Consider the following 15067-nt stretch of genomic DNA (forward strand, 5'->3'; position numbering starts at 1 on the left):
ATCTATTTGGACCCAAAGATGCCAGCCCTGAGTCTCCCAAACCCAGGAGCCAGGGATCACGAGCCCTTTTTGCCTGAGAATCATGAGCCAGCAACGCTCCCTTTCCGCCACCAGAGGGCGCCCCAGGACAGGAAACTATCCCAATCAGCGTCAACGGGCCGAAATGCGCCACAGGAGGCTCAAAGTGGAATAGTAGCACTATAAGAGTATAGTGTGATAAACATCTAAGACGGCGCAATTGCGATAAGGCTTTGACGCTGGAGCAATTCTCACTAGCTGATGGTCTCCAGAGGAGGGCGCCCGAGAGAAGCCTAGCAGCCATTGGCCATGAAGCCTGCAGTGCGCAAAGGGCGCCACTAGAGGGAGGCCGAGAGCAAGGCATATATGTATGTGTGTGTGTGTGTGTGTATAATTAATATATTCTTGCAGCTTCCATTAATAATCATATTTAATAAATTAACAAAGATATTCTTGCAGCTCAAATTAATAAATGTAATTAATAATTTAATTAATATGTTAAATATATTTAATATATATTTAATAAATAATTAATATATTCTTGCACCTTCACTCAATATATATATATATATATATATATATATATATATATATATATATATATATAATGATCTATTCTTGCAGCTTCAGTCAATAATTATATTTAATAAATCCATAAATATAAAACCTTGTTGTCATACTTGAATCTTGTATTAACTACCGTTATATTTTTATGCTGTACCACGATTTAAAAAAACCTATATTACATCAAATAATAATGTAAAATAAGAATTTATACGTATACGGTACGTGACAAGTAATAATAACAATATAGTAGTGTATCAACGTTGAGTAAAATTATGGTTGTTTCTGACATTTAAATGTACTAACTTAAATATAAAAATGAATAATAATATACATATAAACAATATACTATAAAAATACAAATGTAAAATAATTATTCAATCTGGTTAATAATAATTAGGCTAATAATAATAATAATAATAAGTTCAACTGATACGAAGTTGCTATGACAGTCAGTATCAGCAGTGGCCATGTGTCAATGGGGAAGCTTTGATGGAGAGTTCCTGCATGGCAGGATGGGGTTGGGCTGGATCAGGGCCCTTTTGGGGGTCCCTTCCAACTCTATGGTTCTAACTGATGGTCAAAGCTGACCATACTGAGCAGCCTAAGGCATTACATTTGGGGACTGAGGTGACCAAGGCCTTGCAACTGTAGAATTCTAACAAGGAAGTAAGGAAGGGGTCAAAAGCAACCAAGAATTCACACTCCAAAGACAAGAATGTTCGCTCTATACTTCTATAGATCTATGCGCAGGTTTTTTAGAAAAGCCCGCCTCCCTGTGACGTCATTTCCTGCCGGCGTCTCCTCCTCTCATTGGTCCGTCTTCTTTAGCGCGTTTGTTTCCTCTCCTGTCGTGGCTGATGGAAAGAGGGAAAGAGCAGGGCTTCGTTGCCGGGAAGGTATGCTTTTATGTCCAAGGCGGCCAGGTGGATTACCACGTTCTTAGTGGAATAGTGGGCCTGCCTCCCGTTGCATTGTGGGAGTTGTAGTCTAGTGAGGCCTAAGAGCTCTGTAGCTGAGGATTCTAAGTGCCTTTCCCTCAACTACAAATCCCAGCATGCAACGGGAGGCAGCCAGAGCGGGACAGCAGCACTATAAGAGTGCATTCAAAGAACAATAGGGGGACCTATCCTCATAATAATAAGCTATAAATGTATAGAAATGGAATAGTGGGCCTTCCTCCCGTTGCATTGTGGGAGTTGTAGTCCAGTGAGGCCTAAGAGCTCTCTGGCTGAGGATTCTAAACTCATCTACTTAAAACTGCAAATCCCAGCATGCACCAGGAGCTACTTAAAGGGGAATAGTAGCATTATAAGAGCTGTAGTGAGGCCCTCTCTCAGGTGTCCTGAGGAGGACATGGAGGACATTTACATCATGTCCACATAAAACCTATAAGCTTTTTCTTCAGCTGTGACTGCACTGACAGAGGTCAGTGCTGTGGCATTCTGGGAATTGTAGTTTTTAAAATATTATTATTATTATTATTATTATTATTATTATTATTATTATTCTCTCCTGTAGAAACCTTCTACGTATCCCTGAAGCCGACTGTCGGGGGCCATGTTCTCGGCGCAAGCCGCCCCATCCGCGCAGAGCCTCCTGGCCTCGCCATCCGCAGTGCCCTCCACTTTCGCCCGCGTGCCAGTCTCCAACTACACCAACTGTTCACAGACCTTCAGGCTCGGAGAGCGGACGTTCAATAGGCAGTATGCCCATATCTATGCTACACGGCTAATTCAGATGAGGCCGTTGTTGGTGGAGAGAGCACGTCGCACGTGGGGTAAGCCTGCCAGCAAAACAACAACTACTACTACTACGGTGCGCCTGCGCTATAGGCAGGCGCCCCATACGCAACAGGAGAGTGAATGGCACGCGTGCCTGTGGCACGCATGCTCTCCCGCGGTGCAGGCACGAGCCCCATTCAATCAAATGGGATTCAAGCTTACGTGTTTTTTGGCTTATGCGGGGGGGGGTGTCCTGGAACGGACCCCCGCCTAAGCCAAGGGACCACTGTATTATTAGTAGTCGTGTGATGGCATGTAGCAATATTCAATTTTTAATCAATATAATCAATATCTAGTTCCCCTTAAATGCATAGTAGGGGGGGGGGAACCCAAATGTTGAACTTAGCCTTAGAGAGCAGAATGCTGAAGAAGAGGGTAAAAAAGGCAGAGTGACATCTTTGAAGGATGCGTGCTTGACATGGAGACTGTAAGTCTATAATGGATATAGATAAGGAATGTGTAGACTAATTACAAGGCTGAGAGTGGTATATGGAGCTCATTTAGTAATAACAAGATTGATAAGAGAAAATATGGAATGTGGCATAAGGGTTTCTAATGCATAAGTAATTGAATATTAATGTATGCAAGAATCCTTACCCTGATTGAATGAATTTCTTTGTGTTTAAATGCTTGTACCCAATAGAAATTTGCCGCAGAGTGTCTTGGTCTGTTGCTTATAAAAAGGAGGACTTCACTTTTATTCTGGGTCTCAGGTATTGGTTAGGATGGCAATCCCAAACTGAGATCTTGCTAGCAAATAAACTGGCTTTAAAAAACTGGGTCTTCTCTTGCTTGTTTACTGTTCTGTTCAAGAACCCATACTGGAAATTGGCTTTATCTATAACAGTAGTGTTAGTATTATTTTGATGTTGACATTCTTTGAAGGTGAGAATGTTAGCTGCCAGATGCTTAGAGAGAAATGCTGGCTGAAGAGACCCGTGGAGGTAGGTGTACTATACAAAGTAGTGTATACAGTATAAGCTATAAATATGCAATACCAAAAAAGAGCCCTACTATTACAGTGGAAGGTTGTGCAATCTCCACCTGAGATGATATGAGGAAAAGACCCGGCACAATGTTGGACTTGTATGTATCTGCAGTGTTGGTCATTTGCAAAAAAGGTTGTAGGATATGTATAGATGTTAACAAGCAAAATCACATTGTTCAATACAGTCGATCCTTGACATTCACGGGGATTAGGGTTACCTACATATACACACATCCTGCACATACGCACATCAAAATTAACTATGCCTGTGGTGGAGAGGGCTCTACTCCAGGGATGGAAATAAAGTAGATTTGGATCATCTGCTAGATCTCTGGACAATTTATAGTAGAATAGCAAGGACTTCTGATTCCAAATTGATTAACAGTGGTAGCAACAAATCACCTCCTACCTCCAGAAACTTGTAATTGGCAAAACTTGATTCATTCACACCAAATCTTTTAGTCTTTCAGGTGTCCCATGGCTTTATTTTCTGTTTGCAGTAAATATAAACACAGCTACCATTTTGGAGTTGTGATACAACTCTGAACAAAGGATGTGGGTTTCCTCTGCCTTCTCCCATTCCCCCACTATCTCTTTGTTCAGAGGTTCTTTTTTATTTATTAACAAACTGTGTTCTTTAATATGTGCACTTATTGCATTATGAAGTGTAATGGTGTAAAATAATAATGGCTAAACAACTGAAAAATCACTTTAAATTTAAATAAGTATGAGGCATTTGTCCACAGTAGTCACTAGAGGTCAGCATCTATTTTAGTTTCCATGAAAGCTTGAACTATCTAACAAGATATTTTACTGCTAGAATTGACCGGTCTACATATAGCATCCAGTGGAGTTTTGCCAGTTGCTTGTCTTTGAACCTCACATTTGGTTTAGCAAGGATATTTTGATGCAAGTAGATGTTTTGCATGGGCTGGGATATGGGATGAACATACATGCAGCATTACAATTTTTGAATTCGAATAAGATTAAAAAGGGACTCGTGTTGATTGTTCCTGAGCTGAGCTTGTTTGGACTGCATGTTTTTCATAGCTATTTCTTAAAATGCAGGCTAGAAACTAATTGGAGGCCAAGCAAACAAGGGCCCTATTTTCAGACCAGAGCCTCATTTTGAAGAACATTTTTTATTGTAATATTGTTTGCCGTCCAATGCCCTCTTCTAGATTCACCCCTGCATCTGATGTTAGATGGGTAATAGCTAAAAAAACAGATCCTTTTATCAGGTTTTTAACATGCAGTTTCAATTTACTGTGTGATATTTGCCTTGCCTTTGGTAACATTTTGCGTAGAATTTTTCAAATGGTTGCTCTGTTTGTGAGTTGATGTTTTAACCTGGAATTTTGATATCCCTGTTGTATAGTAACTTGGCATTTTTGTTGGCTAACAAATAAAATGCTGTACCGTAGGCCTATGTTAGATTGACTGTTACTCCCTGAAATATTCCACACATCTACAGCAATCTGTTGTCATTCTCTCGAAGGAAGCAACATTACAGTGAAGAAACTTTGTGAACTGCAAGTAGCAGAGAAGTGCTGTGTAGTGGGAACACTCTTCAAATCTATGCAGCTTCAGCCATCCATCCTGCGGGAAATCAGTGAAGAGGTAATGAAAGAATGCAATTGAGCAGGTAAAATTATATGAGTACTAGTGAGGTTCCTGTACAGAGTCAGTCCAGTACAGCTTGGCAATTTCTGTTAAAACTTTTACATGCTCTCCAAGTCCTTATAGGTATTTCTCTTCTGTTTCAACCGAGAGTTTGGAGAAACATGTTTGGTGGTCAGGGCAATTTGACAATGCAGCCAGTTACTTAAAGAACTGGCGGGTTTCTCTTCATGGGAGAGATTTAGAATCAGATTGGACAGCCATCTGCTGAAGATATTATAACTCTAGATTTCCGGTGCACAGTAAAGAATTAGCTGGTATGTCATTGCAGCTGTTAAGCAATAATTGGGCTATATATTAGTGGTAAAATGTTGGACTGTTTGTTGAAATTTACTAGAGGAGCCAAGCTGCTTTAAAAGAATAAGTAGAAGCCTCCCCAAAGCAAACTGGGCACCCCTTGGAATAGAGGTGATGGTACTAATGGCAGAAGGATTACCAACCTGGACATTCATTGAATATTGGAAACTGTCTTACTCTGTGTCAAACTGTTTGTCCATATAGCCTAGTAGTATCTACTCTGACTGGCAGTGAATTATCAGCATCTCAGGCAAAACAGGGCCCTAGCAGTGAACAGTACTCTTGATTCTTTGAGATAGAAATGCCAGGGCTTGAACTGGAGACTATTTTCATGTAAAGCCTGTCCAGGGCCAGTCTTGCTAGTCAGCTGTGTGCCACTTGGACTCGAAATGGAACCCAGACTTCCTCAGTGTGGCATACAACCGTTGTTTGTGCTGAACTGACATGCTTGGCATCTGGAGAAAAAAAAATCCCCATCTGGCAGCTTCCTTCCCCTGCTGGATATATGATTTGACTCTTTAGCAAGAAGTGAGAGCTTAGCTAACTTTGGAAGGAAGATTGTTGAGTAACAAGTTTAACTTGCCCCAGTAATGAACTCCATTCAAATAGCACTTCATGATTGCAAACACATGTGCTGGAGCTGTTCGAACCAAGATTGGCTGTAGCAAGTCACTGACCAGATGAGTAACATCACTTTTGGATAAGTTTCCGTAAAACTTACTTGCGTTATTGCTGAATCCCACAAATGTTAGAAGGAAACAACTTAAGAATGATTGTTTGCACATTGGAGGCGGGTGTGAGTGTGCTTTGGAAAGATGGCGCCATTTGTCATTGAATGACTTTTCCATATTGGCATTTTCCTCTATCTCTTTAGTTTGTGTGGGTCTTGCCTCATCATAATGGCTGAGACAATAAATCCACATGTCTCTTGTTTTAAGACATTGAAAATCAACATTTTAGTTCATCCAGTGCCAATGGTCAAAAGTGCAGGCTGCTTTTCATCTGTATGAATTCTCTACTAAAGCTTAGAAGAGTTACTTTTTTAAATAAGAGCTTCCAGAATCTGACCAACCTGGAATTGTAGTCCAAAGGTGTTACTTTTTCAGGGCTTTGTTCCCTGCCAGGGTAGGTATCTGATGCGGAAGAATAGTTAGGCTAGCATACTGCTTCAGTGTTCCTATGAAAAAGACCCTCTTGCAGGTGTCAGGGGATTTCTTGCTGAATGCAATGACAGCATGAGTGTTTGGTGCTCAGGTGTGTTTGTGCTTATTCTGGTGTCTTTCTGTTGGAGATGGGGCAAGCAGGAATTCAGCATGTCTTTAATGGCTGGTATGAAGCAGCCAGGGTTTCTCAAACAAGATAGCATCTCCATGAGAATTGCTGAAAGGACAAATGAAACCCTTGAGTCCTACAACCTAGCTGCCTAAAGATGGGGATGAAGTGATAAAAGGGAATCTGTGTGTGTATGCGCATGCAGAGACAGATACAAAAATCAACTTGACTTTCCAATGACCTTTGAAGGCTTATGGCACACCTCCTTTCTCTTTTTCTAAAACCTTTTGCCATCTGTAGATGCTTTAGGAGACTGGAGAGATATTCTTGGAAATGTAGAGAAAGTAAGAAAGGTTGGCGGTCTCTCGTCATTTTAACCTTTTCCATATCCCGGTGCAAATTTGAGTAGAGTAGAATTGATGTGTGTTCACTCCATGTCCTTTTTTAATGGGCAGAGTGAGTAAATGGAGAGCAATCATAGGAGTTGAAAGGGATTGTGGAATTCAGCCCTTTCTGACAGATGGCCAAGGTAGGCAGGGACCTTGTAGGAAGTGTGGCATTGTGAGTCAGGGCCTAAAATCTTAATGTAATTCAGCTCTGCTCTGTTACGTTATCAGTTTAACTTTTTATTTTTATATTGGAAGGCATGCTGAGAATTTAACTAATATAGGGAAAAGTAGGCCATAAAAGATAATCCCAGATCCAGAGTTTGGAAGAAATACTTTTGGACTACAGTTTTCCCCACCAGCCATGCAGTGCTTTCAGGGCACTATAGTTTGAAAACAATGCAGTTTCTAGTTTGATATATACATAGAAGTTTGAGAAACACTTTGTGAAGTATTCAAAAAAGAAAAATAAGAAAATGAGTATAGTTTACAGCATGGGGAAGGGGTGGCATAGCTATGTAGCTAGCCAACATCTTTGATATCAGTTGAGTTGGTGCCATTTTACTACTCAGTACCAGAATTACCCTGCGTATGGTTGCTTTGAGTTCTTGGATCTGCCTTTACTGTTAAGTTGCCTTGTGAATCCATCTGTTAATAGATGAAACATCATAACCCCAATGATTCATGGAAGCTCTTACAAAGACCGTTTAAAAAGCATTGGGTTTATTGTATGAGAATCATTTTCCTCCTATGTAGTTGTCTGTTTAAAAAATCCAGCAGAAACCACATGGACTAGAATTTCCAATTACTGTATATGATTAGATGTTACTTTATGTCCTCTGATATTGCATAAAATCTTTCAGCCCACCACAGGGAAGCTAAAAAATAAGGGAGAAAATTATTTTTAACATAGTTGTATCATTCATGATAGTACAATAAGTAGGAATCAAACTTCGAAATTGCATAGCCCGCCACAATTATAATGAGACCACAACTGATTTTTCCCCCCAAAAATGAGATTTATAATCTGCTATCATAAGTAAAAACATGTGAATCATTAACATTTAAAAAGAAGGTAAGAGAACTAAAAACGTCGAAGAATGTGGAATTTCTTCTGGGGAGGTTGTTTCAGAGAGTTGGGGCAGCTGAGATAAATACACCGATTCCTGCTACTAATGATCTTATTTCCTGACATGTCTAAAAAGTAACTTTTCCAAGTTCTGCTGCAGGTTTTCATGTAAAGAAAGTGTGTGGTGGAGTCTTCTCCTTTGGAGGTCTTTAAGCAGAGGCTGGATGGCCATCTGTCTTGGATGCTTTGATTGTGTGTTCCTGCATGGCAAGGGTTTGGACTGGATGGCCTTTGGAGTCTCTTCCAACTCTATGGTTCTATGATTCTAGGTTGAAAGGGCTGTGAATTTAGATTATAAAGAACATTAAGGAGAAGCATGTTGGATAATGCTGAGGCTGCTACAAAACTATCTGCTGATGAGGGCTGGCTTTATAACTGTGTAGCACGGCTTTTCCTTCAATGTTAGGTGTTTCTTGCCTTCACAGCACAATCTGCCACCACAGCCTCCCCGTACCAAGTACATCCACCAGTCAGATGAGCTGATTTTGGAGGATGAACTGCAGCGAATCAAACTAGAAGGAGACATACAAATTGACAAGTTGGTGACAGGTAGGATGACTTTGGGGAGGCAAAGCAGGATCATGGGACCAAGGCATGATGATATTCAAACCAAGCTGCCCAAAAATCAAAGCAGCAGCATGAAAGAATGTAGAATTATGCACTACTCACATTCTTTTCCCCCTCAGTCTTAAAAAACCTTTTAACTGGCTTTGTTGGACTAAACGTGCTATGAGCACAACCCTAGGTTTCCAGTCACAATTTTTTCTCTCAAAACACAGTTACAATTGGTATGTGGAAGACATTTAATTAAGTTAGATCAGGGCTTGGTACAGTTTATTTTTCGATTATAGTACCCAAATTGTAGCCAAAAAGGTAAGCGTTACAAGCTCTGGCTCACAAACTATTTAAAATGACTCTTCCCATCAGCCAGTAAGTTCAGCTAGTAGGAAAAGTAAATTTGGCCAAAATTACCTTAGAAAGAAGCACACTTGCATGGTGAAACTGGGTAATGTAGAAGCATGTGAGAAGTTTGCCTATCCAACAGTGGGTATTGTCTGACCATTTATCCTGGCAAATACAGGAACAGTGGACTGATGCAAATTTAGGCATCTTGAATGGTGGGAGAGAGCAGGAAATGATTTGGGGTTTATTGTGTTTCCCACACATTGTGAACGTTACAAATGGGGACCAAAGGGTCAGAGGGAAAGCACTCAGTGACCAATTGTAAGCTTGTTTTGTTTTTTCCTTTTGACTGATCCAGGGACCATTCTTGCTGTCTATGGCTCAGAGAGGGATGATGGTAAATTCCTTGTTGAAGGTCACTGCTTCGCAGATATGCCCACCCAGCTGCCTATGATGGGGCCCAACATGGACAGGTGAGGCCACCCATAAGCTTGCCAGAAGAATATATGAAAATCCCTGTTGAATCAGGTAAATGCAGGGCTTGAGAAATTAAAAAGAATGAATATGACATGTTGAAGCTATTCATACCTAAGCAGTAGTAAAGTGATGCTAGGGTGCCAGAATATCATCCTGTCTATACTTAATTTTGGTTGGCTTCTGCATATCATTATATTCATTATTCTTAGAGGTAATGTTTGACAGGATCCATTTAGTCCAGCATCCATACAGTAGCCAGCAAAATGGAATTTGAAACAATCTTCCATGTTCTACTGAACTAATCCTCATTTTACGAAAGGAAGATTTTTGTTCCTTGCTTTTGAGCATCTTCGGCCGTTGTTTTCATTCATTCTGACTGTATTCATTTATGGGGTCCTGAAACAAATACTGCCTTTGTTCCTGATCAAATTGTTTTTTAAGACAGTTTTGATCACTCCTTGGAGATTCCCTGTCCAGCCTTCCATGCTCGTCTCATTCATATCTTCTGTTTAGTTGAGAAAAAGTCAAATGCAAGAACTTTAATACTGATGTCCCAGTGTTTGATGTGGTTTGGTTGAGACCCTTTTGTGCTGCTGGAAGACATCATGAGTTCTATTTGTCCTGAGTACCGTATGCTAGTACTAAAGAAATCAAAAGGGCTAGATGTTCCCAACAGGCGCCAAAACTCCTAGCTGTGCTTCTTATTAATATCTTGTGAATTGGAGACATGTAGTGATGTGTCAGTTCCTTTTTCTAAGGATACTGAAAAGGGAGATCAGGGCTGGTTCCAAGTTCTCCATGAGAGAGTGGGCTCTTGCAGAGTTATTGGCAGCAGCAGTACTCCAGATAGCTCTAAGTAGCTGCGTCTAGCCATTTGGACTTTACATCCTCAATTAATTCTTTTTAATTGTAGTTTTTGCTTCTTTGTAGTAAAAATAGTTATAAAAAATATGAACAAAGTAGACATCTTTTGCTGTTTGATTTTAAAAGCATAGTTGAAATGCAAGGTGAAATGATCCATTTGTTTCATAGGAAAAATAGACAGGTCCCAGTGAAAAGCCAAGAAGCTACATGCTAGCTAACTTTTGTAAAATAATGCAGTGGAAGAGGGCTGTGATGTTGTTTATTTTTGAGGGAGTGGGCTGCCATAAATTTATAGGCCCCTCCTTGGGCCCTGAGCTGATCTACTGCTAACCCCCCCCCTTATAGGCTTCCCATATCTGTTCAGCAACCTCAGCCGTCAAGGGTAAATCCCATTCTCTTGTATATCTCTGAACAAAAATAAGCAAATTATCATTTTTTTTATTTATATTCAATTTCTTAATATGCTACTAGTTGAAAAACATGCTGGCCATTTGTGTCCTGATTATTAGTGATGCCAGTTCTTCCATTTCCTGATGACAGAGCTAGAAAGCAGTGCACCCACTTCATAGCATGAGGATCTGTCACTCACACACTGTATCTTGTTCTGCAGGTTTGTTTTGCTGGTGTCAGGCCTTGGCCTTGGTGGCAAGAGTGGAGAAAGTCTCCTGGGTATGCAGCTCCTTGTAGACATGGTGACAGGACAGCTGGGTGCAGAAGGTGAACAGTCCAGTGCAGCCCTCATTTCTCGAGTCATTCTGGCAGGCAATTTGCTCAGTCAGAATACCCAGAGCAGAGACACCATGAATAAGGTGAATGCTCTGGATATGTTCTGTCGATTTAATCATTTATATTTTGAGTTCATAGTCTGTCTGTCTTCCAGTCTGCCATATAACTGAAGGTTTTTAGCTAATCTTCCATCAAGCTGCCAACCGAATCCCATACCACTTAGCTTCAGTGAAAAGACCTCTGCCACCTCTCACCCCAGTATACAATGTAGAGCTGGACAAATAGATTGACTTCATATAAAGCAGTATGCTGTTTATTTCTGTTCCCGCTACGTGCCAGTCTCATGGATCTGTAAAGAGAGAATTTGGGGGGGGGGGGGGACTTTTAGTCACTAGCAGGTTTTCCCTAGATTGCAGCTATGCCAGTCTCCACTAGGAAAGATATGAACTGTTCAATCTCCCAGGATTATGTATATTTTTTCCTCCTGTTTGAAGTAGACCTGCATCTTCTTGAAATATTACACAGTATTCTTTCTTGTTTTTGTTGGTGAGCATGGAGGTGGTTCACATTATTTTGATTTTTGCCTGTCCTTTGTAAAATAGTTATAGCCATTAATAGCAGAGCTATCTTGGTAGATCTCTACTCTACCAGTGGATTGTCTTTCATTCTTTCACTTTCTTTCATCTTGTATACTCTTCTTCAGGCAAAGTATCTGACCAAGAAGACTCAGGCTGCCAGTGTGGAGGCTGTGAAAATGCTGGATGAAATTCTGCTGCAGCTTAGTGTAAGTATTGTTTTCAGGAGTAAGGTAGTGGTGGAGAGTCTGTCTCTAGGGCAAAGAACATAAGAAGTTTATCTGCTGTATCAGAATAAAGGCCTGTTTAGTCCAGCAGTGTATTTACGCACAGTAGTCAGTCAGATGCTTTCAGGAAGCCAACAAGAAAGACATGACAGTAATAGAATATTAGAATAAAAACAGTATTATAAACTTTGCTGATGTGATCAAAAGCACATTTAAACAAAATGGTTCCAATGATCTTCCTTGATGCCAGGGCAGGTGGAGTTTAAATAAGCTGTTTGAAGGGTGAAAGTGACAGATTTTAGGCACTGTCACCACAGTGGCGGGCTGGGGATTTGCTAAGTATAATGGATATGTTTTGGGTGTGGGGAAGCAGAACAAAATCTCCTCTAGAAAATTTTAGTTGGTGGATAGGAGCTTCTGACACCTTGGAGAGGCTGGTGGCTCCAGTACCTGCAAGATTACTCTGAACTTTAAAGGAGCTATACAAGGTGGCATTGAGGTCACCACCTTGGATAGCTCCTTCAAAATTGGACCAAGCCCCAGACATCAGATCCATCAGAAACTATCAGATCCTATCAGTACTCTGAAATGTGAACACTGTGGAGGACCAATGCTGATTAAATAGCAACAAAACAATGGACCCTTCTCAATAGCAACAGAGTTCTGGACCACTTCTGCTTTCCAAACAAACTTCAAAAGGAACCCTCTGCAGAACATGTTATAGTTACCCACACTGAGCATTGTGCGGAGCCAGTCTTTGCTATATGAAATGTGGTGCTATGTTTTCTTCTGATTGCTTCTGACCACATAGAGGGATGCTTCCAATGTTGACAGCCTTCCTTATTTTTGCCTTTCTAGATGTCTGTACCTGTAGATGTAATGCCTGGAGAATTTGATCCCACCAACTACACTTTGCCCCAGCAGCCGCTTCATCACTGCATGTTTCCTCTGTCAAGTGCCTACTCCACGCTGCAGCTGGTCACCAACCCCTACCAAGCTAATATCGATGGGGTTAGGTAAAGGCAGTATCCATAGCTCCAGAGCTTGGAAAATTACTTTTGGGGGGCACAATTCTCAAAATCACCCAGAAGTGACACCACTAGTACCGCCATCTCTATTTCCTAACCATTATGAAATGCTTTCAAGTGTTGAAAGTGTTTCACATACATTAGCAAGTTGTTATCCTTACACTAAGTCTGTAAGGTAATTCAATATTATTACTAGCTGAAGGTGCTATTAGCTGTAGGCCAATACATCCCAAGGGCATCATCATTATTTTTCAAAAGTTAAATAGTTTTGTTTCTCTCCTTAATTTAGATTTTTGGGGACTTCAGGCCAGAACATTAGTGACATCTTCAAATACAGCAGCATGTCTGACTATTTGGAAATCCTAGAATGGACCTTACGGATTGGGCATCTCAGCCCCACAGCCCCTGACACACTTGGTAATTTCCAGCTCTGCCTTCCTGGTCATTTCTTATTAACTACAGCCTAATACCATGTAAGGAGAATATTGTGCAGATGTAGACACTGCTGTTGTAGGGGTTTGTCAGGGAATGCGTAACTTGCCATAATGTCCTGAAGTATATATTAGGTCTGCAATAGATCAGCCATTTTTAAATGACTTGAAATATACAGTTGAAGCCTGATGGTTTGGGACACAATGAAAAGAATTTACACTGTTATATGTGAGCGGTTTTTTGGAGGCCTTTATTGGTCTTCCATCATGTACCTAAAAGAGGTTTCTATGGGGCTGTCTCCCATTCAGGCATGACCAGTTAGAACTGCCTAACTTCAGCAAGATGAATGTTGCCTTCAAGGCCATGTGCTTAGCAACCTTATTTTATTGTACTGTTTAAAACAGGTGGGGATGAGGCTACATGAAACTTCTTTTCAGGGTCCCTTAAAACTACCACGAAGCCTACTTTGTGTGGTTGTGTCCCCCACTCTTCACCAGCCAACGTGAGCTCACTCTCTTATCCACTTCTTTCACTAGTAGTGGCGAGAAACTCTTGTATGGTTTGGGCTCTGGGCATCATTTCTGTGGCTTGGTGTGACACCATTTTGGGACAGACAGACTGACTGGAGCAAGGACTTAAGAGAATGCGTTGGCTGTTGTACTGCACTTTAAAATGTGTTACTGACTTTTTTAGTCTAAAAAGAAACGAGATCTGCTGTCTTCCTTCTTTCTGAGTGAATATATTTTTCTTATTAATTGTGTATTTTTATATCCCTTAATCACCTGCTTGCTTGCTTGCTTTTCAGGCTGCTACCCGTTTTACAAGACAGACCCTTTCATCTTCACTGACTGCCCTCATGTCTATTTCTGTGGGAATGCCCCTTCCTTCAAATCCAAAGTGGCCAAAGGTAAGTGTGGAATGGCCATTACATTCATTATGGTTTCTCACAGGCATCCTCATAAACACTGGATCTCTTGAGTGATTATATGTCTTCCACAGCAGGGTGGTTATGATGAGAGGAAACAGGGGAAGAAGGGAAACACTACATGCCATTTCAGTTTCTGAACTGCTTTTTAGATTTCTGTTCCACAGCATGGTGATTGTGCATGAATATAACGTTTTTTCACTCAAATGTTATGCATGATTATTGTTTCAGCAAAGAACATCACTTGCATCCTAAGCCCACTCAAAAACCCAGTTGGTTAAAAAAGGAAATAAAATTCACTCCTTGGCGTTGCCACACTCCAACCACTTACCTCTGCAGTAGCAGACCTCAAGGCTTTTTATGGAGTAACAGTTTTTATTGCAGAAACTGGTTTTTTAAAATGTTACTTACCTCCACTTCTTTCCCCTGCTTTGCAGGTGATGATGGTCAGAAAGTCTTGTTGTTGACCCTTCCTGATTTTAGCACAACACAGACTGCTTGCTTGATCAATCTGCGTGACCTCACCTGCCAGCCAGTTAGTTTCTCTGCCTTTGGTGTCAATGACAGTGATGAGGAAGAAGCTATGATAATGGAGACTGACCAGTAGGAGGCATGATTTCTTGCTGCCTTGCCAGATGGGGGGGCTTGGTGCCATATCCTACCCCCCACTATGGTATATTTGAACTCTTGGCAGAGAGAAGACTACATTAAAAAGTATACCATCTACTTCCATTTTCCTCTTTGTGTTTTTTCCTTTCCGTGCACAGCAGTTTAATGCATATTTCCAAAAAT

General features: G+C 40.9%; 1 protein-coding gene across 2 annotated transcripts; it reads left to right on the top strand.

Moving 5' to 3' along the window:
* The first annotated feature begins 1343 nt into the window (after positions 1–1343).
* POLD2 (DNA polymerase delta 2, accessory subunit) lies at positions 1344–15001 on the top strand. Of its 2 annotated transcripts, none has more exons than XM_042473498.1 (11): positions 1344–1481; positions 2104–2362; positions 4853–4974; positions 8544–8667; positions 9380–9494; positions 10973–11171; positions 11792–11872; positions 12749–12906; positions 13208–13335; positions 14156–14257; positions 14713–15001. In XM_042473498.1, the coding sequence occupies exons 2-11, from the start codon at positions 2143–2145 to the stop codon at positions 14880–14882; spliced, it is 1419 nt and encodes a 472-aa protein (XP_042329432.1). In that variant the 5' UTR covers positions 1344–1481; positions 2104–2142; the 3' UTR covers positions 14883–15001. The 2 variants fall into 2 exon arrangements, with proteins under 2 accessions (XP_042329432.1, XP_042329431.1); XM_042473497.1 differs by lacking the exon at positions 1344–1481 and adding an exon at positions 1859–2010.
* The last annotated feature ends 66 nt before the right edge of the window (positions 15002–15067 follow it).

Source organism: Sceloporus undulatus, chromosome 6, assembly GCF_019175285.1.
Source record: "Sceloporus undulatus isolate JIND9_A2432 ecotype Alabama chromosome 6, SceUnd_v1.1, whole genome shotgun sequence".
In the NCBI taxonomy this organism is placed as follows: Eukaryota; Metazoa; Chordata; class Lepidosauria; order Squamata; family Phrynosomatidae; genus Sceloporus; species Sceloporus undulatus.